Here is a 27,254-nt window from a genome sequence, read left to right on the forward strand (position 1 = left end):
TTTCTGTAACCCAAAACATCAGCCAAAATATTGCTCACACTGCCTAATGAGATCCCTAGGGCTTCTACTAAATCTCTCTCAGTTAATCGACGATCTTCCAAAACCATATGCTGTATTTTTGCTACGATTTCTGGTGTTGATGCACTTTTTGGACGTCCTTCACGTGGATCGTCTTCAAGACTTGTACGGCCACGTTTAAATTCAGCAACCCATCTTTCTACTGTTCTAATTGAAGGTGAAGAGTCCTTATACACTTTTACCAATCGTTCATGAATTTGTTTTGGTGCTACACCTTCCAAAAATAAGAATTTTATCACTGCACGATATTCAATTTTTTCCATTGTAAAAAAATACACTGACACGTCAACTTTGAACAGCTGCAAATATAGAAATGAGTTGACAGATCTACATGAAACTTCACACGTGTTTATAAAAAAGTAGTACTATTTTTAGAGTAATAAAACGACAAAGCTAATAGCGCCATCTCCTATTGAACGACAAAACTTATTGAACAACCTGGTATCTGAACATTGTTTTCTCCTTAAGTTGAACTAGTCAACAGGTGCTGACCAATCTATTAAGTTTTGCAAATCCTTGGTTAAGTGATTTTAATATAGTTGGATAAACAAGCCAATGACATGAGAGTTGCCAATTTAGCAAAAAATCTGCTAAATTAAGCTTTCCTGTGGCTTTATCAAATAGCTTAAGTTATGTTCTCAACTTTGTGGAAGTGTTAGTGATGTTTAAGTCACAGAAAACAGAGGCAATTATTTTAATGTTTAGTTTTTTTTAATTTCTATTAGAGAATACTGATTTTTCTCATAGTTCATAATTCTATTTAGAGCAGAGTTCTTTCAGGTTGTTAAACTAAGCAATGCTGTTTGAGAGTATTGCTAAACTTGTTTTCCTGAAGCTCTGCAAATAGTGATCCTTGCAGCAACCTCACTGGTTTTAGGTTAAAATTGCAATGCTTGTTTCAAAATCTTTTACATTAATAAAGATCTATTCATGAAACATCTAAATTGTTTTTTAGATATTTTTTATAAATACTTTATGAAATGTAAAGTACAAAACATGATTTTTGAATACCTTTAGCATGAAAAGGTGATATACCTAAATTTATGATATTTATTTAAATGATTGTTATATTGCTATAATAATGATTCAAATAAATAACATTGATTTAAATATATCACAGAATTACATCCTTATTATTGGTACTTTATTAGTAAATTCTTTATTAGGCTTTGTACTTTGCATGTGAATTAAAATTTTCCATGCTTTACATTTCTCCATATATAAAATTCTCCGTAACTCAAATCAATCAGTTTTAGGTCCCTTCAAATTCAAGATTTGGAGGTTTTACTGTACAGGTAGGTCTCCTATAACGCGGTACCTTTACAATGCATTTTCACTCCAACGTGGAAATTTTCTTACAACGCGGTTTAGAGTATTTAGAAACGAATTATCTTTCACATAACAGAAAAATTGCAACAGATCACATAAGTGCAGTGGAACTTGATGAAACAAGCTCAGATCTTGAAATAAGGCCAGTCAAACATTCTCAAACAACTATAATAAAGGACGATGAGGACTGAATTTGTGAGCATAACATTATGTTTATCCTTGATTTTGACTTTAAATCATAATCTTTTTAGTTTTTATATGATGTTGAATTTTATTTAAGCTTTTTATGTACATAAATTTAAAAAATGATGAAAATGTTACACCATAAAAGGCAGTTTTTCTCTTTATAGAACTGAATTCCAGTTTTTGTATTAAGTTGGTGTCTCCTATTACGTGATTTCTCACAATGCGGTAGATACGTTCCTTGAAAATACTTTCAAGGAACGTATCTACCGCGTTGTAGGAGGTCTACCTGTAATAGCAAATAAAATAATAAAGTGATAAAAATACAATTTAAAATATAGGGAGTGAAATATTTTATTAACTTTAAAAATATTTCTAAAAAGTATCAATTCATTGAAGAGATACAAATAATTTAAAACAAAGAGTATTTTTAAGCATATTGAACAGAGTAAATTTTATTTTATTAAGCAAATAAAAATGTTGATGATTGACAACAATTTAATCAATTAAATTTTAGTTTTAATTTGGTTTCTTCATTGCTACAGTTTAATAAATCCATTTAAGCTTAGCAAATTTTGAGTTTGTTCTATTTGATAAGCTTAAATGATTAAGTTGTTTTTCAATTTGATTTATTTGTATATCTGACAATGAATTTTAAAAACATTTCTAAAATTAATAAAATTTGCAGTCTTATATTTTCAAATGTTTTTTTTACTACTTTACTACTAAAATTAAATTGTTATTTATAAAAGTTATTCATTAATTATTATCATCATTACTGCACATTACACTTCTGAAAATATTTTTTCTACATTATGCCAATGGAAATAATTTCAACAAATTTTACTTAATGTTTTTACTAAAGTAATATTTATGCTAAAAGAATTTATTATTTCTTAGGCACCTCAGCTTCATATTGGAGAATTACTAGTTGATGAAGGTTCTTCAACTCTTATTTCCACCAATGAGATTTCTGTTTATGATCCAGACACATTAACATCAGAATTACAAATAAGTTTGTTTACTGTTCCTTTACATGGTTCATTACGTCGAAGTGGGCAACCTCTTAGAGTTGGTGATCTTTTATCATTAGATGATATTTTAATGCTTCTTTTAGAGTAAGTGGTTTTTTTATGCATTGATATTAATTATACAGTAAGGATATATAACAATTTATTTGATTTTTAAATACTTTATATTCATTGGAAACTTGGAAACCTTAAGGTTATTTAAAGATTCGGAATTACAGTAATTAATCACCATAATACCAAATTATGAGATATAATTATGTTTATTTTAATTACTTTTCATAGTCCTATATTAATCTTAGATTTCAATTTAATTTTTATTTATGTAATTATTTCAAAAGATGATTGTATTAAATGTTTTTTAATAATCCATCAGCTTATATTTCTGGATAAAACAATTAATAACATAAATATATATTAATAGTTTTTTATGATTAAAAAAAAAATATATATATATATATATATATACAGTCAAACCTGTTTTTATGCGGGGGATAGGGACCGCATTAAAAAAAACGCATTAAAAAAAATCTCACGAAACTTCACGAATGGCTGTAAATAATAGTTTTCGCAACACAATTAAAAAATATTTTTTTTATGCGGTCAACAGGGACCGCATAAAAAAAGTCTCACATAGAAAATAACAAAACCGTACGAAATAGAATTTATTGACAACAGATGTCAGCACTTGACTGCATCGTCTGGTCTATCGTCTGTTTTACATATTTTTGTCCAGGTGGTGTTTTGTTGACTTAAAAAGTAAATTATTTCATTTTTCACATATTCATGCAATAATATTACTATAATAAGTGCATTTATGCTATAATAAGTTTTTTTAGCTATAATAAGTCAACGTAAGACATGACGAATCGCACGAGACTAGTCGCCAACTATACCGCACAAATTAAAAATTCGCATTAAAAAAATCGCACAAATAAAAATCGCACATAAAAAGAGCGCATAAAAACAGGTTTGACTGTATATACTTTTGAATTCATTTAATATATTTGAAAATTTTCATTATCTTACACATACAGCAATACAGATGAAACTTAATTTACTCCAGTTAAATTTATCTATTTTCATTTATTGTCATTTTATAATAATAATGTCATGAAAATCAGATATTCAAATTATTTTGTAAAAACAACAATGAAGTAAGACGTAATCATTATGATTCTGACCTGTCACATAACTCATAATCTTTGAGTAAAGGTTAATCATCTGCTTGTAAAGAGACTGGTAAAGAATACAACTGACTCACAACAACCTTTGAGTACCCAGTAATATATTTAATTGAAAACAAATGTTTTCGACTGTGTTACTTGGTCTTCTTCGGGTTTAAAAACATATCTGTTCCCTATGTCCATTCAATATGTATGCACATTCTTCAAATCTCAATGTTTTTGAACCTGAAGAAGACCGAGTAACACAGTCGAAAACGTTTGTTTTCAATTAAATATATTACTGGGTACTTAAAGGTTGTTGTGAGTCAGTTGTAACTCATAATCACATCTCTATCATTAAAATAATCATCCTCAGTTACTAAATAAGTGCATTTGATTTTGTTTTTTAAAGACCTACTTCTCTTGTTAATAATAATAATAGCACCATAACTAGTTTTTCATGTGTTTTGTATGAGATTTTACTTTTTGCTTTCCCTTTTTTTTTTAGAAAAAAATATTTAAAAAATAATACAATAAAAATAGTCAGTTATTTTTAACTTTAATCAAAAACATTATGGATGAATACACATGGCAGCAAAATTTAAAATTTGAAAAATTAAAATACAATACTGATCATTTTTTGATACTCCATTTAAACGCTGTTCTTTGTTCTGACCTTATGCCTATGCACCCATTGAACTTGCCAAGTTACAGCACTGTTAATAATAAACCGCATATAATGAATTTAAAATAGTATCATTGATAAATAAATATTTACAAAAAGTATTCACTAATCCACTAGTTTCAATGAAACAAAAACTTCTCCAAAGAAATGTTGTTTTTTACTTTTGCTATCAAAAATTATCTAGTTGCTGTGGATTAAACTTAATTGCTAAAGAAAACTTGCTTAAGGAAGTCCAATTACGATCTGTACCAGTTTTCTGATGTAAAATGACTGTCAGCTAGATGACCAATATGGTTAAAGTGTCAGCCTACTGCTCTCGAAGATCTGAGATCAAATCTAAAAAAAATAGTTTACACACGACTCTGTAAGAAGAATTGGCAACATTATATTTTGGAACAGCTGGTATCATACTTTAAGACTGTCAGTATAATGAAATCTTTTAATCCTAATAATTATAAACAGAAGAAATCTACACAATTAATTCTATGAATTGTAATTCCACAGTGGACCATTTATCCTATGTTGGATTTTAACTGATCTAAATGATGCTAATGTTTTAGATGTGTAGAAAGATTTTTCAAGCCAGATGCTGAGATACTGGTTAAAAATATAAGTAGAGTTATGTAGCACACTAAAAACCAGCAAAATCATATTTTTTCTGGTTTTTTAGTGAAGATGAAGAAGATTCATTCATGAAGATTCATCAGACAAAGAAGATGAATTGTAAATTATAGGAACAGCTACACTTTTGTACTTTTGTACATTATATATTATATATATACATATCTTCCTCACACACACCGGGGTGTACATTAGATAAATACAACACTTACTTGATATAATAATATATATATACATATATATTATTATACGTGTAGTTATATCTATAAATTCATATTGATGTATTGACATAAGGACTTTGAATAGTAATACATATGTATTTATTGTAGATGTTTTTATTATTGTTTTATAGATATTTATTATCTTTTATCTCAGATTTAATAATTAAAAATATTTTATTTTTATTATGATCATGAGACTGATTATAACTTTTATAATCAGTATAATCATATATATGTCATAATAAGAAAACTTGTACTTGACTCATACAACAAGATTATATAAAAAGAGAAAACTTGTTAAACTGATATTTGTGAACATTAACTTAAAAACTTGTTTTATAGTTAAGGCCAATTGATTGATTGATTACATGTTAGAGGCCAATAATTTCACAATTTAATTGGCCTAAACTGACATTTACATTCATTAATAAGATGTAAAATAAGAAGCATGAAAGAAACTTTCATGCTTCTTATTTTGTAAATTAAAGCTTAATATTAAATTAATTAAATCTAAAAGAAATCAAATTGTTTTTAGATATGTTCATGATGGATCTGAATCTCATCAGGATAGTTTTAACATAGGTGTAAATGATGGAATTCACTTTGTTTCTGGAGAAATCAACATTAAAGTAGAACCTATTGATGATGAAACTCCAGTGTGGAAGAGAGGGCTTTTGCAAGAAATAAAAACAGAAGAAGGAGGACAAGTTCAAATAACATCTGAGGTTTTTATTTAAATTATTTTCAATTTGTGAAGTAATATCTATATAATTATTAAATACAGTAGAACCTCAACTTAATGGACTTCAGATTTAATGAACGAAAATTTTCTGTTCTTAAGGAAAAATTTATAATCTTTTTTTCTTTTGTGGCTCTGTAATATATAACGGATGGGAAAGTTTGGCAACCTGTCAAAAAATGACCCGTTAAGATTTTATATTTTTGGGCTTAGGACCTTGAAATGTCAAAATGCAAAATAATTTAGGGATTTTTTTCTGTATGTGTGGATGTTTGTATGTGTGTGAGGAGCATGATTTTGTTCACTCTCTTTGAAACTTAATAACTTTTGTGCTTTGTGTTGAAAATTTCAGAGATTTTGTAGGTAGGTTTGTGTATTAGAGAGATTGACACTTATTAAATATTGGTGGTTAAAGGTTGATGGGGTGGGGAAATAGAGGGGATCATTTGTCATATCTTGAGTAGGGTTGGACTTAATGAAGACTTGTTATTAGCGTTTACAATTTTTTGTAAAACCATTCCTACCCTCAAATATAAGGTTTGATTTAAAAAAAGATAAAGTTGTTTTTAATTAGTTTATCCTACATTTTACCATATTGTCTTCAATGTTAAAAAAAAAAAATTGAATCAAAAGTTATATTTACTTTATTTATTTATACAAGAGCTGTACCAAAACTAATGCAAAAAGTGGACACAATGTTTTTATGGTATGGTTTTTATGTGTAATGTTTGATGGTACAATAACTCTTCTTGAATATAAGCTTCTGATCTGTATTATCAATTAATTTACAATAAATAACTACAAACCTCATTGGCTTTTCCATTATAATTACAGTTTCATCATAATCTTTTTGAGTTTTTTATTCAATCAATGCAAAATTTCCCAAAATGCATTTTGGTCTGTTTGAAAGCCCTCCTACCTGATAACTTATATATATATTTGATATATATATATAAGTTATCAGGTAGGAGGGCTTTCAAACATATATTTTATATTTCAAACATATATTATATTATATTTTATATTTCAAACATATATATATTTGATATATATAAGTTACCTGGCTGAGGAGGGCTTTTGAACAGGTCGAAATGCATTCCAGAACATTTTGCATTGATCGAATAAAAAATCGAAAAGGTGTGTGATGAATCTGTAATTATAATGGAAAAATCAATGAGGTTTGTAGTTATTTATTGCAAATTAGTAATTCTTTCTCTCTAGAAAAGTACTCAACAGAGTTGCCATTACAAGCAATGCATTTGTATCACTGTTGAACCCAATTCTGAAATCCTCTATGAAAAACTTCAGGTGTGTGCTGTTGTACTCACTTTTTCATAGCCCCTTTCACCTCATTGTATATTTGTCATACCTCATGAAATCCTTGTCCCTGAAGACTGTCCTTCATTGAATTGAACTAGATCTGGACTGGTTGGTGGTCCCTCCATCCACTGTACGGCCTAGATCTGGCACCCTCTGAATTCCACCTGTTCAGTCAAATGAAAAACATTCTTCAGGGACAAGGATTTGATGACACAGACAAAGTGAAAATGACTATGAAGAAGTGAATACAACAGTGCACACCTGAATTTGAGAGGACTCCAGAGTCTAATGATTGCACAAATGCATCACATGTAATGAAGACTATATTGAGTAGTGTAGTATCTTTTGTATAGAGAAAGAGTTACTCTCTAACAAGTGCAATTTAAATGATCTATGTCATTAAATAAAAAACTTATGTCCATTTTTGCATTAGTTTTAGTATAGCCTTTGTACTTCTTCTGGAACCTGTTACTGGTGTGCTTTGTAAAAATACAGACTTATCACAAATGGTTTCGAACTTTTGAACAGTTCTTCTTCAGGTGAAATCCAGTGGATAAGTCTGTATTTTCATGAAGCACACCAGTAACAGGTTCCAGAAGAAGTGCTGATTTCACCCCGGTGTTTAGGTGATGTTGAACTTTGTATACAGCCCTTGTATTTATTTATTTATTTCATTGTTTTATACATTTTTATTCAGTTTATGTACTTATTTTTTATGTTTTGTCTTAATTTTAATGCTAATTATACAGTGTGTAAAAATTGAAAGTCTATCGCTTTAAAATCTTAATTTGAATTCTTATTCCATTTCCATTTGTTTGCCTGATGATAATGTATTGTGAATAAAATCTTATAAACAACAGTGTATCTCTTTTGATTCAATTTTGTGATTTTCTTAACTCTGAAGACAGTTTATGTATTATAGATTAATTATTTTGGTGTGGGTCTCATTTTATATTTTAAATAATTTTTTGTTTGTATATTTAGCATTCATTGTCATATTTGCATTATTAAATTTATGAATTACAGCAAATATTGTAAAATAAGAATATGTATTTTTTTAATCTTAAATAAGTAGTAAACATGTTAATAGTTGAAATATATTAATAACTATATATTTTAATTTAGGTTCTTGCTGCAACAGATGTAGATACAGGTGATACATTATTACATTTTATTTTGACTGAAGTTCCTGCTTATGGAATGATACTTGTTGATGATAGAATGGTTTCTCGATTTACACAGTTGGATGTGATGAAAGGAAAAGTTAGTATTAAATTTTAGATTTAAAATATTAATAAGTTTTTACTTCTGAAAAATGGTTATTATTTTAAACATAAAAAAGTAAAACTATATTTAGAACATCTTTTGTTACATTTAGACTAAATTTCTTTTATAAAAGTTGAATGTAACTTTTATAGCTTAAGTTTGAAATAATTTAATACAGGGCACAAAATATATCATTATATTATATTAGCAAATTTACAGCTTATAAAAATGATTGGCTGGAATGTATAACATCATTATTTTTAAAAATATTTTATCAAAAATAAATTTGTAACAAGGTTGTATAGTTAGTTGTAAAAAAAAATTACAGATCTTTGGCTAGCCATTCACTGCCTAATTTTCTAGAACCATTTAAAGTATAATTAAATTATTTTTTAACATTTTTATAAGTTTTTCCCCCTTTATAAAATTCTATACATAGGATCTCTTTAGACAATAGGCTATATATATAAAATATATTTCAAAATTATTTTGTATGGAGCATTATCTCCATATAAAAACCCTGTAGAAAATTTTAAAAAATCGAAAATATTTAATTTAAATATAAATAAGAGTTTTTTGAGTAATTGTAGATACTTCTGAATAGTATTGAGTAAACAAAGCAAGAATAAGAGAGGAATGTTGCACTTTCTTCTCTAAAAAAAGCGTCAAAGAAATGGAGAAGAAAGTTGAATTAAATTTAGTTTTATGTATAAACAATAATATATCCTAACAATAACTTTATGAGAAAATATAGTTATTTAAAGAAACATGACTGATACACACTATGTTTTTCACATCGACTATTAACACAACTTCCATATACTACCGGAAGTTGAAGACGGTCCAATCACGTGACTTGCCTCAGGCTTTGTTTACTTTTAGACATGATCAATATTCAGTCAGTAAGACTTAAGGGTGCAGAAAGGGTATGACCGGAGGGTTGGAGTCTCTTTGACCCCTCATCAGGATGTGACACCACCGAGTCTTTCAGGACTTGGAAATCACGACAGAGAGTTGTTACATCACACGAGTGGTCACGGGTGAGCCCACATATGAGATACTCTGGATACTGGCTAAGTAAATTTAATAAAAATAACAGAGATTACAGCATGATGCATAGCTAACAATAACGTATTCCTAGATATACAGAGAGAGAGAGAGAGTTTACAAACAACCTGCGAGTTGATAAATACCTTGGTTAAGGAGATGTTATAGTTGGGTGTTAGAGTTCCTTGGGCAGCAGAGTATCCACGAAGGTATATTCCACAGAGGCACACAATCCACAGAATAAAACAATCCACACGGTAATATTTCCCGGTCTTCTAGGTGGGTAACGCCTGGGTGTAGGTCGAAGGTAAAAGTTCCAGGATGTTTTGTCCAAGGGTTGGTTTCACGATGGATGACCAGACAATGACTCCCTGGATTTGTCATCGTTCTCTCATATTATTTTTTCTCTTTGGGTTTTTTCCATGAGATCAGGATCTCATTGTTAAGGGTCAGGTGTCCAATACGTGAATTATTTCTAAAAGTTCCGGGTGACACACAACTAACTAGATAGATCATCCTCAATGAGGAAGCAAGTTCGTGGGAAATAATTTTTATGAATTCAACAGATCTTTTGATAAAATGGTGGAGGTGAAACAATCGAAAAATTTGATTGAACACCTTCGTTCATTCGTCCATTACAGGAAGTTGAAGAAGGTCCAATCATGTGACTTGCCTCAGGCTTTTTTTACTTTTAGACATGGTCAATATTCAGTCAGTAAGACATCTCTTAAGGGTGCAGAAACAGGGTCGGAGTTTAATAGATGGATAGTAAAATGGATAGTTTAATTTAATTCTAGTAGTCTAGAATTAAATTAATCTAAAGAGTAATAAAGTCTAAACTTTATATGTTGAAAAATTTTATCTCATCTTTAAATTAGTTTATATTAATAAATTTTACAATTATATGGTTATTACTCTATCATATATTTGATTAATGTCAATTTTATATTATAGGTATATTACAAACATAATGGGCAGGAAATTGGTCCACATTCAAAGCGTGATTCTTTTACATTAATAGTAACAGATCGAGCATTTCCACGGCTAATCAGTCATCCGAGTCATAAAGTACTTGTCACCATATTGCCAACAAATTCTCATATACCTCAAGTTTCTTTCAGAAAAAGCATTCTTGTAGAAGAAGGGCAAACAGCTCCAATTTCAGAAGATATATTAACAACAAGAGATGATGATACTTTACCTTCATTATTACAATATGTAATATTTCAACAACCACAATATGGACTGATTGAAAATTTGAGACGTCAATCTGGATATGAAAGAAATAATAAAGGAAAGAGTGTTGATACTTTTACTCAACAAGATATAAAAGATGGCTATGTTAATTATGTTCAATCAAAACACAGGTTTGTAAAATAAATGTGTGAATTAAATGACTTTATAATTAAAAATTTTGTTTTATAATTAAAAATGAAATTAATAAGTATTTACCTTTTTGCTAGGAAAATTGAACCCGAATCAGATGAGTTTAGAGTTTATGTAACAGATGGAATACATAACTCAAGTGCAGTATTGATATTTGTAAATATAATTTTAAGAAATGATGAAGAACCACAAGTTTCTGCAAATAATATAACTGTGAAAGAAGCTGGTTTCCATCCTATTAATAGTGAAGTATTATCTGTGACTGATCATGATTACCCTAGTGATATTCTTTCTGTACATCTAAAAACATTACCTTCATTTGGATCACTTAAACAAAGAATTCAACATAGAATAAATGGTCCTACTGTGGAATTAGAATTTACAGAATTAACTATTGATAGATTTCTTCAAAATGTTATTTATCAACATGATGGTTCTGAAAATTTTAATGACCACTTTACATTAATTATTAGTGATGGTGTTCATAATATTGCTCAGACAATATTTGTTAACATTATTCCAATAAATGATGAATATCCAAAACTTGTTAAAAACATCAGAGCATATGTGAAGCCAGGTGAAAGTGTTCTTCTTTCAAGTGCCTTGCTATTAGCACAAGATGCGGATTCTTTACCTAAAGATATAATGTATATTATACTATCACCGCCTACATTAGGAAAACTTCAGAGAAGAGGTTCACTTAATGGAACTTGGAATGATTTAACATATCCAATGCATTTTACACAACTGGATGCAAATTTGAATCTAATTAGGTAATTTAATTAATTTATTCAATAATTGAATTTCAAGATATGGTATTAAAATTTTTCAATTATGATATTTTTCAGATATCAGCATTCAGATTTTGCAAATCCTGAGAATGAAGATTCATTTTTATTCCTAATATCAGATAAAATCCATAATAGTTCTATAAATATTTTTCAGATTGGCATAAAAATGAAAAATTTTACTTTTCAAATTATTAGTAAAACTCCCTCACTTCAGGCTGGAACATATATAATGATTAATTCTAGTTTTCTGACAGTGACAGGAAATAATTATAATTTTGAAAATGTTACTTTTCATTTAACTCATCATCCAAAATATGGCCAGTTAGAGCTGATTAGTCATCCAGGAAAAGCAATTAAACAGTTTCATTTATTTGATATTATTGGAAGACGCTTATTGTATAATCAAACTAAAAATGTTTTTAATAATTTAACTTTTAGTAATATCAAAAATATTTCTGATAATTTTACCTTTGTAGTTGACAATGGAAATTTCAAGACTAACAGTATATTCAATATAATTATTAATTTTCCTCAGTCTGATAGATATAACTTTCCAATTTTGCATTCTGTGCATTCTCTGAATGTAGTAGGAACTTCATCAGTAATAAATAGAGAAAATCTCAATGCATCTGATTTAAAATTTTCTCAAGATAAAGTAATATTCATGATTGTTGAAGAACCTAAATATGGCACTATTCTGAAAGAGAATAAAAAAGTAACAAACTTTACACAGGAGGACATCAATAGAGGAAAGATTTCATACCATCACAGAGATAACAGATCTACATTTGACAGTCTAGCCTTTGAAGTTACGAATGAAGAAGAAAAAGGATACATCTTGGATGGAAAGCTGCAGACAAAAGCGACAAAGTGCGTGGTGTTTCCTGACATTGCATGTCTTGGTGCTGATATTTCAGGTAGTTTATAATAAGAATTTTGTTCTCATTGAAGTTGGTAAATGCAATTCAAATACAAATCTAAATTTTGAGGTTGGTGCATTATGTAATGTAGAATAAATATTAAGTTGATATACATTACAAAAAAATGTATTAAAATTCTTAAAATTTTATTTGATTTAGAAATTATATAATAAATATTTTGACTGCTAGTACATTTTTAGGCATTTTAGTCTATATAGCAGGAAAAAAATACAAGCAAAAACTAAATATTTCTTGTATATGTTGAGAACAAAGAAGAGAAGAGGTTACTTCTCTATTTTATTTTTGTATGTTTACTTTTATTATTATTTTAAACAGTTGGCTGATAGCATCTCATTTTATTAATAATAAATTATTTGAGTAATTAGTATATTATGTAATATTTAAATACATAATCATATTGAAATTTAAATTTGTTCAATAATTAATTATAATATAATAGTTTGGTTTATTAATATTATACACAAAGTAGTGTTAAACATAAATATTAGAAAAAAAAAAAAACAATATTTAGCAACAAAGGAACATTTTAACATTATTTTATGGAAATTTATTATTAAAGTGCAAATACTTACTTTAAAAACTATTTAATGCAGTAATATTTCTTTATTCTAATGTTTTCAATCATCTTTAATGATCTTCTTTGTTAGAATAAATAAATATTTCTGCATTAAATGGTTTTTAGAGTGGGTATTTGTACAACTGTAGTTTGTATAACAGTAATTACTTTAGAGTATATGTACTGTACAAAGTACTTTTTTCTAGTTATTTAAGTTTCTTCAGTTTAAATCAAATGAAAAGAATTTCCTGGAGAATGATGTTTCAATTTTAAAGTTTAAAGTTTTTCAACAGCAAGATATTAAAATAATTTTTTTAATAACTTGTTGTTGTAAAACCTTTACCTTTGTTTTTTTAACATCTTGCTGGAACATCATTCTCAGAAAATTCTTTTCGTTTGATTTAATATTTTAATATTTTGGTTTAACTAATTAAACCAAAATAGCTAGACGAAAGTACTTTGTATGTATACTTTTGCATTATTTTATTGTTATTTTTTCATTAAAACATTGCAATAATTATAATAAAAACAATTTTAATAACAATAGCAATGTGCAGGAAGATCTTTCTTTAGTTAACCATAAATATTAGAATAATATCCAGTTAGATCTAATAGATTTTATTTTTCTTATTTTTAATACACAATTGAAGTTGCCAAATTTTAATATAGACATAGCTTTAATTTTGATCAAAGTTTACTGTACAAACTAAGAATTGTACAATGTGCAAAGTATTATTTTGATGTTAGGATATTTCATAGTGTGATTTTCATGCTTTTGAGATAGTCTCTACAGCCATGACATTCATCACATTGCAGGATAGACATATTGTACATTTCAAGCCTCTTCAAATGTATTATATAGGCTGCAACTCATACTAGTTTTATTAGTTTGGCCTAATTTAGGTTGATTTCAACTTCATTATTCATAGCATAAGCTGCTAATGTGGTGGTTGATTGTTTTTTCTTTATTATCACTTTGTATTCTTTCACATCTCACTATTATGGAGTGTGCAGTGCTCCTATGTATTCTGTGATGTTGTATCTATGGCAGTGGCGTGCCGTCATTGGAAGTTGTGGAAGCGCCGCTTCCACCTTCCAATAACTTCCTTGTATTTTCTAAAATAAATTTTAACGTACTTTGAATAAATTAAAATGAATATTTTATTATAACCGCATTATGTATCTTATCACAAATTTCTATACTACATGTGAAAAAAACGATAAGATTGCTATTGTATATTCGAATAATCACTGGCGGAATGGAAGTGCTTACGAGACAGCTTTCACGGCAAGAATAACCGAATGGTGCAAAGCAGCCAGAGGGCATTGGCGCATGCGCTTTACAGAGCACCAACATCAGCCGGTTTAGCCAGTGGATGCTACACACCGTAACGCTTTCAACGATTCCATCCCTTAGCCACTGGTAGGGAGCTGTCTGATTACTTTTTAAATCTTAAACAATTCCCGTAAAGAGTATTCAATGTTATTTTTATGTACGTTTCTTCGCAAAGTTATATTTAATTATAATTTTCTTTTAATTATACTGTAATTATATTGTCAGAAAATCTTTAGAATTTTTATCACTTTTAAATGTTAATAATTTTAATATTATGAAAAACAATTTTTCCAAGCATGTTTTAATTCTTTAAATTAAGTAAATTTTATGGGAAATTTTTTGATTTTATCTAAATTACGTAGCGAATCGCAATATTTATATTCATGTCCGGACTATATTGACAAGTAACTCTTACAGTTAGACATAAAACATATAATTTATGACGATCCGAACAAAGCCGTACTAACAGAATTATATGATTTAATATCATCAATATTTACGATACCATCTACCAGTGGGTCTGTTGAGCGCAGTTTTTCGACCATGGAGAGAATTCGTACATTGGCCAGGAACACTGGAGGAAAAATTGTCGTCGCTAGCATTGCTTTCGATAGAAAAAGAGCTTTTAAATATGTTGATGGAGTCGCAACCACCGACTTTTATGATAAAGTAATTAACGACTTGCCGAAAAAAATTGCCGAGTAGAGTTAGTTTATAAAAAATAAAAAGTTTTTCTATTATTGTTTGTATCGTATCAATTTGTATTATGTATGTATTATTTGTATTTTAGAACTAAAATATGTAAATTGTTTATTTTTGTCATTTCCAGTATTTGTTTAAAACTTTTATGGAAATGTCATGTACCGGACAGGTCTGACCCGTCACAAAAGACGCGAAAAACGGTTAATTTAGACAAAAATTTATTAGTTTAAAAAAACATAGGTAAAAGTCGTTTGTAGTCGGACATTCATTGTTTATATCAAACTGCCAGGCAGAAACCATAAATCGCGGAAGGAAGTCGTCCTGTCATCGGTGGAAGATCGAATTCATCTTCAATTTTGACTTTTCTTGCTCTCCAGATCAGAGTCTCGTTACATTTAGTAACCAGGGTCCAACCGCTCGGGAAGCGTGATTGAGGGAGAACGACTAATCAAATGGACGTAAGAAAGAACGGAGATTGATATAATCCCTGACAATCGAGGACACCTTGCACTTGGTTAACGTTCCGAATAACCAAAACGCCATATGTCAACGCACGCAAAAAAAAAAAAAAATATAATTTCTCGTCTATTGTGCCAACCTGTAACCCGTGCCACTTCGGACTTAGACCATGTCCCCGACGCCAACAGAGGAAGTCTCCCCGTGCCCTACAGACTCGTCAACGCCACTGTCCCGGAGCCACCTTCGATCGACCATCGAAGAACCACATTGACGCCCGGGATGTCCGAACGGCTGATTGTTTTAAAGCAAACTATCTTGTACAGTACATAGTATATGTTTATTTTATGTTTCTTTGTCGGTTTTTGCCAGATATGTCTCTTCCGCCACCACGCACGTACGAATGGACCCTAGACCATCACTGACGCGCAATTAACTAATTGCCCCTGGAAGTCGGCTTCTTACTGAAACACAGCTTCCCTGTCATCAAATGTCACGGCACGCCACTGATCTATGGTCTTTGAATGGGATGCTGTAGATTATCAGAAAGTATTTGAGGTCTTTCTCATTTTTTAGTAAGCAATATATTGCGAGAATTCTATCCAATCACAGTAAATTAGCTTCAGCTATTTTTTTGTATATTTTTCTTAGGCCATGGTTATATGTAACTGTTTTCAGCTTCCTATCCATATTATGTGATGTGTTGGTGGGTGTGTCTTCCTACTTTTTGATTAATCCTGTTATCAATTTGGCAGAGCAACCATGCTTAATTGCAATTTTCTTGTATTTAAATTCCATAGTTCTGTCACCCACTCTGGAACAGTGTGTTATTGCTCTTCTGATAAGTGCAGTGAAGGCTGTGATTTTGAATGCGTAAGGATCCCAGGATTCTGTTGTAAGAAAGTGGGTGGTAGAAGAGTTATCTATAGATCCTGGTGTGGATCTATCTATAATATCTAGTGAGTTGGACATCCATGAAATGTGCTGTACTATTACTTTCTTCTTCAATCTTAAAGTGTAGGCCCTGTGGATTATCATTGATATCTTTTAGGAAGTTCTGGGAATCAGGTTTTTGGTTCCAGATACAAGGTATGTGGACAATGTCCTGATAATCTGGCACCAAAAGCCTGACCTCCAGAACGATTTTAAAATCTACTCTTTAAAATTTACTGATTTTGTGCTAGTAATTAGCATTAAATGCAAGCATATTTATAAAGTCATCACAAATACTGTAGTATTTTTGAATATTTTATTTTTAGATTAAATAACAATAGAGAGCAACTTTCATGTTGAAAGAAAGATTGGATTAGACAATTTTTAAACTTAAATTTCAATAACAATATGTATTATAAAATTTTAAATATAATTTTATATATCTTGAAAATCAGCATAGAATGGAAGAAGTTACAATCAACATTATATTATTTGAAATATTTTTTGCAGTTTTTATTATTAATGATTTTACTATTAATTAAGTTATTAAACATTCAAATGCATAGCCATCTATTTACATTAATCATGAAAATTTATGTATAAAGATTAATTTTAAAATCTAATTTTAATTATTGTGTACAAGTTATTAATATTTTTAATGCTAATTATATTTATTTAAAAAATGATTATTTATATGTTAAAATATGCTACTTTTTTTCTTGGAAGAATGGACATATTTATCAGACCCAGGTTATCTTCAAGTTTGCCAAACATTACTCTTTTGGAACAAATGGAATATTTTGGAACGGGTAAATCTGGATTCATCTTAACTACAGATTCACTCAAGCCAAACAATAATACCAATATTGGAAAAGATTTAATTTACACAATTCACAAACCACCACAATATGGTTATTTAGTTTATAGAGAAACTGGTGAAATTGTCAGTGGTGCTATTACACAACAAGATATCAATGATCATCGTATAACATTTGTAATCAATGGAGAAAATCAAGAAATAACAAATGATAGCATGACTTTCAGAATTGTTGATAAAAATGGAAATCTAGTAGCTGAACAAAGGTAAGTTTATAAAGTAACAAAAGATAAATGCATTAAACTATTAAAATTTCTTTAACTATGACAAAACAGCATCTTTTAGAACAAATTATAGAACTGAATTTTAGAACTGATATAATAAATTTAATATATATATTAAAATATATATATATATACATATAATGTTATAAAATCAATAAAACAAAAATAGGAATGTGGCCAGCATAAAAGCCTATTTTTTGCAAACTATATTGCTCCATATAAATTACAGTAGTAAAACATTTCACAAATATAAAACAATTTCTTTCCAGTTAGATTAACACTCTCATCTTCATATCCCTCTGACCAAGTAATACAAACTTAACTTGGAAATGCAAGATAGTGACATAAAATCATCATAATTATATGTATTCTTAAAATTATTTGATATAAAAAATCCTAATCTGAACTCACTCATCATCTTCCATGTTACTATCTATACACTAAACTGATAAAAAATCATGATAAACTGAAGGAATGACATTTTTGTCACAAAGTACTTGGCTTTCGAAACAGTCAGATCTTCAATGTAGGCTTTTTCTAATGTGCAAACACACACTATTGATGCCCTACAACTTCATGACTTGTAAAATAGATTTATACTTTGAAAATCTTTATTGTAGTCATACTTGAATGAGAGGAACCACAGCTGTTCTGTTTTCATCAACACTTTAATGTTGGACCATCCGAGTTTTTCACTATTTTCAGCCTTTGTCCAATTCTCTGATGTTGCTAATGCCTTCTTAAAATCATAAAAGTTGTCTTGCAACATCTCATAGACCTTTTTCCATCTTGCTTGGCTGCTGCTGCAAGCGTATACCATTGTTGTGGCACATAAATTTTCATACTTTTTTTGCTCTCTTGATAATAATGTGCATGCTATTTCCTTCATTTTGGATTTGCCTCTTCTCAAAAAATTTGACAGATGATATCAATATTCAACTAACCAACAGAGAAAACTGTGAGTTTAGCTGACAGGGGCTTTCAATTTAGTTTGTGTCAGAATGGTGTAGGGTCTTTCCTGCATGTGGTGGTGGTGGTGGTCATGGAAACATAGATGACATGTGTCTTTACAATTGACCCATTTATTATAACAAAATGATACTTACAGATTCTACAAAAGATTCTTTTGAGCGATGGTCCTAAAAGTCCTTTTGGCAGTTCAAGTGGTTCTTCGTCTAGTTTGAGTTGGCGACTAGGAAACAGTAATGATAGATTGTGACGACAGCCCGGGGAATATCAGGAGGATTGGGTTGTTTGCTGAATTTCCAAGTTGACAGGATGGAGAGGATGATGGAGTCAGATAAATAGCAATGTTGATTTCACTTGGATGCCCACAATGATACAAGGTCCAGAGAGTTTGACACAGTCCAGAGGATTTGTAATTTTGGCATTGAAACTCTGGGTTTTTATAGTTTTTCTCTCCCAATCTGCCTTTCTGATTGGTCCAACTTTCCTTGTCTTGATTCCCAATTGGTCTCTCTCCTGTCTCCAGGTGAAAACTGAGATCAGTTTGGGTTATGAGAATTGCCCATTTTGGAGGGTCTACCCAACACCATCCCTTGACTCTGACTGGGAGATGTTGATGGAACTAAGAAATCTGCACTCATATTTTAGCCTGTTGTTTCCTTTCCTCTGACACTTTAGAATTTTAATGATTCAGCATGATGTCTCCTGGCTGCTAAATCCTTTTTCCTTTCTCTATTTTACTTTGGCACTCATAAACAGTAGATTGAAGTAATGTTAAAGTTCTTTCTCTTCAGTTTGACGCAATCTATTACCTAATTCATATAGGAGTCACACCCAGAACCCTTGTTTATCATCACATCACATTTGTTTTTATAACAGAATATTTCTCTTACATAAGTTTGTTTTAGTTTTCACTTTAACAAATTTTTCTTTTGAAATTTTTTCACAAATAACATAACTTTGAGCTGTGTCTGGAACCTCACAAAAGATACAGTACATAAAGATGAAGCAGTTTTGCTGTTACTGTGTCTTTACTACAGACTCCTTTTCTTTCTTTTGTAAAATAAACAATCACATTATCAAAATCCTTACTTTGTTATGATGAAATTGTTTCTGAGGGTTTCACAAAATTAGAGAGAAACTTTTGAACTGTTTAGAATTTTTCAGTTCAAACAAGATGCTCATATTTTGAGATATCATGTAGTACATAATATTAATTTAAGAATGACATGATGCAGATTTTGTTTAAGATCAAAAATGTTTGTCAGTTTTTACATTAAATATAACTACTCAAAAAACAGGGTAAACTTGATACAAAGCTACAAAGAACTAGCAAAAAATAGGGAAGTGCTAACATTTTTGCCCATGTTGAATAGCATCCTCAGGCTAACTAATCCAACAGCTATTGAAACAATTGGGGATTGCCATACATGTGTGAAAAAGGGGGTGACCTAAGAAGAGACAACAGCTGCGAGATTAGTTAGCCTGAGGATGCTATTCAACACAGGCAAAAATGTTACCACTTCTTAATTTTTTGCTGGTTATTTGGTTCTTTGTAGCTTTGTATTTTACACTAAAATTTTCATTACTGGATGTTAAAGGTTTTGTTGAACGGGTTTAGTAATTTGTTTCAGTTATTGAGAAGATAATTTTACATTAATTTAGGTTTAAGAAATTATAAGAACCTTAAATATAGGAATATATTAATGTAAAACACAAAAAAATACTTTGAAAACCGGTGCAGAAATTATACAAAAAGTGGCAAATAGAATACAGCTTAAGTATACGGCGGCTTGGCATATTTGCAAATACAGTTAAAAAGAGCAAAGTATTAATTTTAGAGAATCCTATAGGGTCCCATTGGCTTAGAAAGCGGCTGATATGCATCTATAAAAGAGCAAACTGAGATTGCGCGGCTTTGGTTTTTAAAACGTTCCAAATTTTATGTTTGGCAATAGAATTTTTTCGAAATAATGGTTCTTGTTCGATCCTGAGGAAGGTCAATAAAGTTGACCGAAAACATTAGATTATTTGTGATAATTTTAACTGCATATTAAAGGTTTTCGAAGTATTTTTTTTGTGTTTTATATTAAGTGCAGTTGGAGTGATAGTGAATATATTAATGTAATAAACCAAAAAAAACAATATTACAGTAATAAAAATAATACAATAATAAAATAGTAAATCATAATCAGCATAATAATAAATTAAAGCAAGGAAATAGAATATATCATTAAACTCATAATAATATCAGTCTAACTGAGTAATAAATTGCAAGGTTGAGGCCAAAGTTTTAAACACGAAAACATGTATGTTGGACGTTCAGCGCCGCTTTCCCGTAAGCCTAGAAGTTTGACAATGGCGTTTGGAATGTCAAGCACGATTCCACTGACTTTCCAGACACCATTGTCAAACTTCTAGGCTTACGGGAAAATGGCTCTGAACGTCCGACGTACATGTTTTCGCATTTAAAACTTCAGCCTCAACCTCGCTAATATTTATCTCTCTCTTTATAATAGATGATAAATGCATGTTGATCTATGCACTTATAAATTAATTTCAAATTAACAATTTGGACCATACATTTTTGATTTGTTATGATCAAATAATTCAAAATAAATGATATATTTTTACCTGCAGATATATGTATTTTTTTAATTATTTCAGATTAAATTTCCACTGGGCGATTATTTATTTTGCATATCCAGAATATGCTGTGTGTGAAGACGTTGGAAGTATTGATATTGAAGTTCTGCGATCAGGTGATGTTTTACATTCCAGCTTTGTAACAGTTACTGCCATAGGTCAGTCAGCTGAAGAAGGTCTAGATTATTTATCTGGAAGAGCTAAATTAATTCAGTTTGATCCAGGTATGGCTAATTTTATCTTTTCATTTGTTTGTAAATATTTAATTGTTTGTAATTTTAATTAAAATCAATACAAATTTATACTTAATAAGATATAAGATGATTATGATTATAAACAATTACTATTGGTAAAATATTGTAATAATATATGTGTTATGGACAAAGTGATTAATCGGGCATTATGAATAATGACCAAAAAGGGCACACAGTGTGATAAATATTGATTAATTTATCAAATTGACTGGTCATTATGAATACTGCTATCACCTAGTCGGGCAAAGTGATAATAATAAGTTGAGGAGTTATCATCTGACATACGCTAACCAATTGGCACTCAGTTGTGTGTGTGTATCGTGTTTAGTATCAAATTAAAAAACTCCACTTATTTTGTTTAGAAATATTTATTTTTTGTGAATTATTTCAAAGTACTATTAAATGATATTCTTCCAGTAACTTAGAAGTAACTTACATTTTTGACTCTCACTTTTTTTATCATTGACAAATATGCTGATTTTGTAAAAATTTGATTGTTCTCACCTTTTCTGCTATTTACTTGTTTAATCGGTTGTTAAAGCGATTATTCTTATCACTTAATGATTCCTCCATGATCATTACTTTTGTCAAAGAAAAAAGATTAACTACTGGTCACATAAAGTTAAAATTCAGCACTAAATGCAATATGCATGTGCAACTAAGATGTAAATTCTGATTGGCTAGCATGTGTCAGATGATCACTCCTCAATGTATTATTTTCACTTTACCTGACTAGATGATAGCAGCATTCATAATGACTGGTCAATTTGATAAATTATTGAAATTTATTACAATGCCTGATTTTGTTGGTCATTATTCACAATGCCCATGTTAATCACCTTGTCCATAACGTATATATAATTTGGAATATAATCATGGATGTCCAGAGGATATTTGGGTCCTAGAGCAAATTAAATTATGATATTAAAGTAAAGGAAATAAATGAAAAAACAAGAAAGAAAATAAAATCAATATATGTATCCTGAAACAAAATAAGGTCGTACCTCATACTTCAAATGACTAACTTTGAATGCTTCAGATATCAAGTATTAAATTTGACAAAAATTTGCTTTGGATTTCAAATGATGCTTCAAAGTTCAAACTGTGCATGCACTGAAAAGATGTTCTTGAGGCATAAACACAATCTGTTTTGCAGCCAAGTTGTTTCTTGGCTTTCATTCTTTGCTTTTTCCACTTTATTTTTGGTGTATTTGATTATATGGTTATATAATTTGTGTTGTATATTTTTAACACTTTCTTCCTGCACTTTTCTTCATCGACTGCTTTTGAGTGACCTGTACATTTTGTATTCTTTAGTTTGGAATTTCCTGAACAGAACTGAATGTGATTTTTCAGCACATAGATTAATCTAAAAATTTTCTGGGACACTTTTTGTGCAATCTCAATTTTTGTAGTAATTTTCAGAAACCATCTTTATATAATTATTATAGCTTATGTAAAAATTGATTTTTTTTTTCACTTACATTTTCAATTTAAAGCCATCACTTTGTGTATTCTTTTAATTCATAAACATAAATTAATAGGTTTATAAAAATAAGTTTTTGTACAATACAATTTATTTTTAATACATTAATGCAATATTATTTTTCAGGTCAAACATCAGCTATTTGGCGATTACAAATTATTGATGATAATATAGAAGAATCAAGTGTTGAACAAATTCAACTTTATCTAACAAATCCTATTAATGCTGTTATTAGTAAAAAGGATATAACTTTAATCAGCATTCATGATAAAAGAGGAAGTAAGTATAATTTATTCTGTAATGTACATTCATTAAAAAATTTTCTTTGCTTGTAGGTTTGTTTAAAGTTTTGTGAGCTTTGCATATTAATTTTGAGAAGTGTAAATTATTCAAAACAAAAAAACATTAAATTTTGAACATAAGTAGATGAATTAATAATCCTTCTGGCAAACTAGAGGACACCTACATATTCATCTGTAGAATACAAAAAGATTATTTAATTTAAATTTTTAAAGCTACATAGGTTGCTTGGAAAGTTTTGTCCTCCAGATTTACTTTTTAGAGTCTTTCAAGATACTCTCCATTACACTCAACACGTCTTGCCATACACTGAAACCATGCCTTCCACTTTTCTTATGGGAGATCACCACACCCTTTATCTCACACTGCCAGAAGCTCATCATTACTGAAAAGTTGCCTTCTTTAGATGTTTTTTGACTTCTGAAAATAAGCTAAAGTCACAGGAGCAAAATGTAGACTGTACAGAGGATGATAAAAAACAGTTAGTTCAGACTTGATCAAATAGGTGACTATCCTTTGACTGGTGCACTGAAGCATTATCATGGTGTAGGAGTGTTTCAAGCTAGGATTTTGGTCAAATATTCTTCAGTTGTTGAATGACTTTTAGCAAACTTGTTTGGGTGTACCAGGAACTAGTGACTGTATGCTGTTTTTCTGGAATGACTCTCTCCACAATACCGTGTTTTGCAAAGAATTCAGCAATCATTCGTTTCTTTGTGGAATGTGATTTTCAGACCTCTACTGCAGTTGCTTCAACTTCAAAGAGCCAAACTTTGCTCTGAGATTTTGTTGGTGTGTCATAATAATACAGCCAGATCGCATCTTCCATTATAATGCTGCTAACATCCTTCGATGTCCCATACTCAAACTGTTTAATCATTTTTTGTACACCATTCTACTCTATTGTACTTTTGCTCCTTCATCAGTGAATGGGGCACCCAAAGCAAACAAACCTTTCTTAATCCTAAGTGCTTGTGCAGAATGTCATGAATAGATGATACACTAATATTTAATAGTTCCTGAATCTGCCACTAGGTGATTAGCCTGTCTTCATTGAGAAGTTGCTCTACAGCAGTTATATTTTCTGATGTCACTGCTTCTGTTGACCTACCTGAGCATGGGTTGTCCTCCATGCTAAAATTATTGCTTTTAAACTGTTTATACCATCGTGTAATGGTCTTCAAGAAAGGACAATGTTCCTCAAACAGAGGACACTTCTGAAAAACTCATCTTTACTGAGATTATGTAAAATGTTGTAATGGATAATTGTCCAATATACGGTTTTTGTCCACACTGCCATTTTTTTAGTGTTTTTGCACTGCTTGCAGAGAAAGTACTGGAAACAGGAACACTTGATTTGGACTTTACTCCACCTATTTTTTACACTGTTTTGATTGATGAAAGACTCGTTTTGTTAGGACCAATAGAAGATGTGTAGTACAAAACTTTCCGAGCAATTTATGTACTTGATCTATGTACTGTATATGTATGTATGTATATACAGTAAATTACACATACTGTTAGATTTTATATATATATATGAACTATTTTTAATCATTATTAATTTAGAAAAAAAAAATTTAAAAGCATAAAACTTTCAAAAATTATAGTTATTTCATACTTAAAATTTGTTTTTGACAATATGGATAAAATAGATAATACAGATATATATCCCTAAATGAAGTTTTTAAGTTTGACTAATTTTATATATTTATAACAAAATATAAAGATAACTATACAAAATATGACAATATTCAAATTGAAACAAAACAAACAGTACACCTTTTATAACTCCAGCAATCTATTTAATTTACTAAAAATGTTTTCAATTTACTACTATAGGCCTTTTTCAGATGGAATATTAAAACTTAAATGAAAAAGAGTAAAAAGAACATTCTAAAAACATTAAATACAATGGAAATAATTCAAATTCAAATGAGACATAATAAAAATTACACAAAGTATGTAAAACAAATCTATAATAAAATGTAACATGTAATGATGAAATAGTTTATAATTTTTTTATTATGTTATAAGAACTTTCAGTAATACAACTTGAGATAGGCAAGAAAAAGAAGTTATATGTTAAAGAAGATACTAAAGAATGTAAATGTTTGTAGTCACTGTTATCCATGTCACATGTATAGTTAGCTAAGTTTTGTGCACTTTGGGAATATGTTTTATATAATTAAAATCAAATATTAATCTCAAAACACCCATGATATCTTATGTAAGAAATATGACAATCACAATTATAGTTTATTAAACATCAAGACATGTGTTTTAATGAAACACATCTTGATTAAACTGTAACACATTATATAGTGTAGTGTGAACTGTGTTATATTGTCTTATTGTTTTCTTATTTTACAGATAACTGTCAAGAATTACCAGCACCAACAATTGTAAAAGTATCACAAGAAAAATTCAATGGGGATCAGGCGGATAATCCACAAAAATTTATTGAAAAAGATTTTGCAGTAAGTTAATATATAAATACACAATGTTTATTTCTCATTGTAGTGGTGAAGTAAGCATAATTCATAATTGATACCAATGCTAAATATATGCTGGACTAAAGTTAAGGCTCTATTAAAAATAACTGTTTGTTTGTGTACTGTTAATGTATGTATCTATATTTAAAAATTCCTGGTTAATGTGATACACATTTAATGTTGTGTGTGTAGGGTGATAAAAAGTTCTAGTGTTTCTAGACTTAAACATAGTGTATATGACATAGTAACTGTGGAAGATTAGCCTATAGACACAATAAATACATCCATTTTATTTCTTGAGTGACTTCTTTGCTCTTATTATTTTTACAAGTGTAGACAGTTTGATTACCGTTTGTGTTTGAGATGAATATATACAAAGAGTGGTCATAAATTCTCTCTCTGATTAGAACATTTTACTGTGCAAAACCATTCTAACTAGGTAGAAACATGTGGTTCATGGCATAATTTAGACAGATTCCTAGAGATTTTTTTTGCTGTAAAGTTGCACAAACTGAACAGTCCAAGTGGCAGTGCAGCCATCAGTATCAAAATGATATCTTTGTAGGAGAAAGCTTAATTTGTTTTGTGATTTTATAAAACAAAATCAATTACAGTTCAGAAAAGTTTTGCTGAACTGCAGTAAAAATAAGAAAATAATGCTGACAAGCAACACCACAAGTGTGCATGGGCTTGCCTTGCCCAACATTTCATCGTTTAGTTAAATGGCAGTGAGCAATGAGGTTAGAACTATGGATGTTCTATTTTGTTATTGCACCATCAAGGAACAATGTGTCATAGTGTGTTTTCTGTAGGCAGAAGGGGGTTAAAACTGCAGAAATCCATCTCTGGATGTTAGCACAATATAGAGATGTACCATGCATCAATGAAAGATCTACAAGTTAATAGCACACTTTAAGGAGGGAAGAACAAGTGTAATGGATTAAAGCCAACCTGGTTTCACGCATGGAACACATCCAGAGGGTCTTATTCTGTGTGTGTTGATAGCAGAAATCATGGATATCAGTTATGGATCTGTACAAACCATAGTGCATGTGATGACTTGGGGTACCATAAAGTTTGTGTGCAGTAGGTGCCCAAACAGCTTACAGCTCAGCATCTGCAGCAGTGTATAGATGTATCCTGATTTCTCCAACACTATGAAGAAGATCCCAGTATCTTCGAACAAATTTTGACAGGTGACAAGACACAGATATACCACTAC

At 29.8% G+C, this 27,254-nt stretch overlaps 1 protein-coding gene across 1 annotated transcript in view; it reads left to right on the forward strand.

Moving 5' to 3' along the window:
* The window catches only part of LOC136984695 (FRAS1-related extracellular matrix protein 1-like), a 54,640-nt gene that overhangs the window by 16,207 nt on the left and 11,179 nt on the right, over window positions 1-27,254 (forward strand). The window contains exons 5-14 of the mRNA XM_067281778.1: window positions 2,491-2,708; window positions 5,847-6,036; window positions 8,496-8,633; window positions 10,638-11,050; window positions 11,147-11,842; window positions 11,918-12,730; window positions 17,511-17,867; window positions 21,519-21,721; window positions 23,364-23,516; window positions 25,911-26,017. Coding sequence (XP_067137879.1) covers window positions 2,491-2,708; window positions 5,847-6,036; window positions 8,496-8,633; window positions 10,638-11,050; window positions 11,147-11,842; window positions 11,918-12,730; window positions 17,511-17,867; window positions 21,519-21,721; window positions 23,364-23,516; window positions 25,911-26,017 — 3,288 coding nt within the window. The remainder of the gene's footprint in view (window positions 1-2,490; window positions 2,709-5,846; window positions 6,037-8,495; window positions 8,634-10,637; window positions 11,051-11,146; window positions 11,843-11,917; window positions 12,731-17,510; window positions 17,868-21,518; window positions 21,722-23,363; window positions 23,517-25,910; window positions 26,018-27,254) is intronic.

Source organism: Centruroides vittatus, unplaced genomic scaffold (genome assembly GCF_030686945.1).
Source record: "Centruroides vittatus isolate TY-2023 unplaced genomic scaffold, ASM3068694v2 contig_926, whole genome shotgun sequence".
Lineage (NCBI taxonomy): Eukaryota > Metazoa > Arthropoda > Arachnida > Scorpiones > Buthidae > Centruroides > Centruroides vittatus.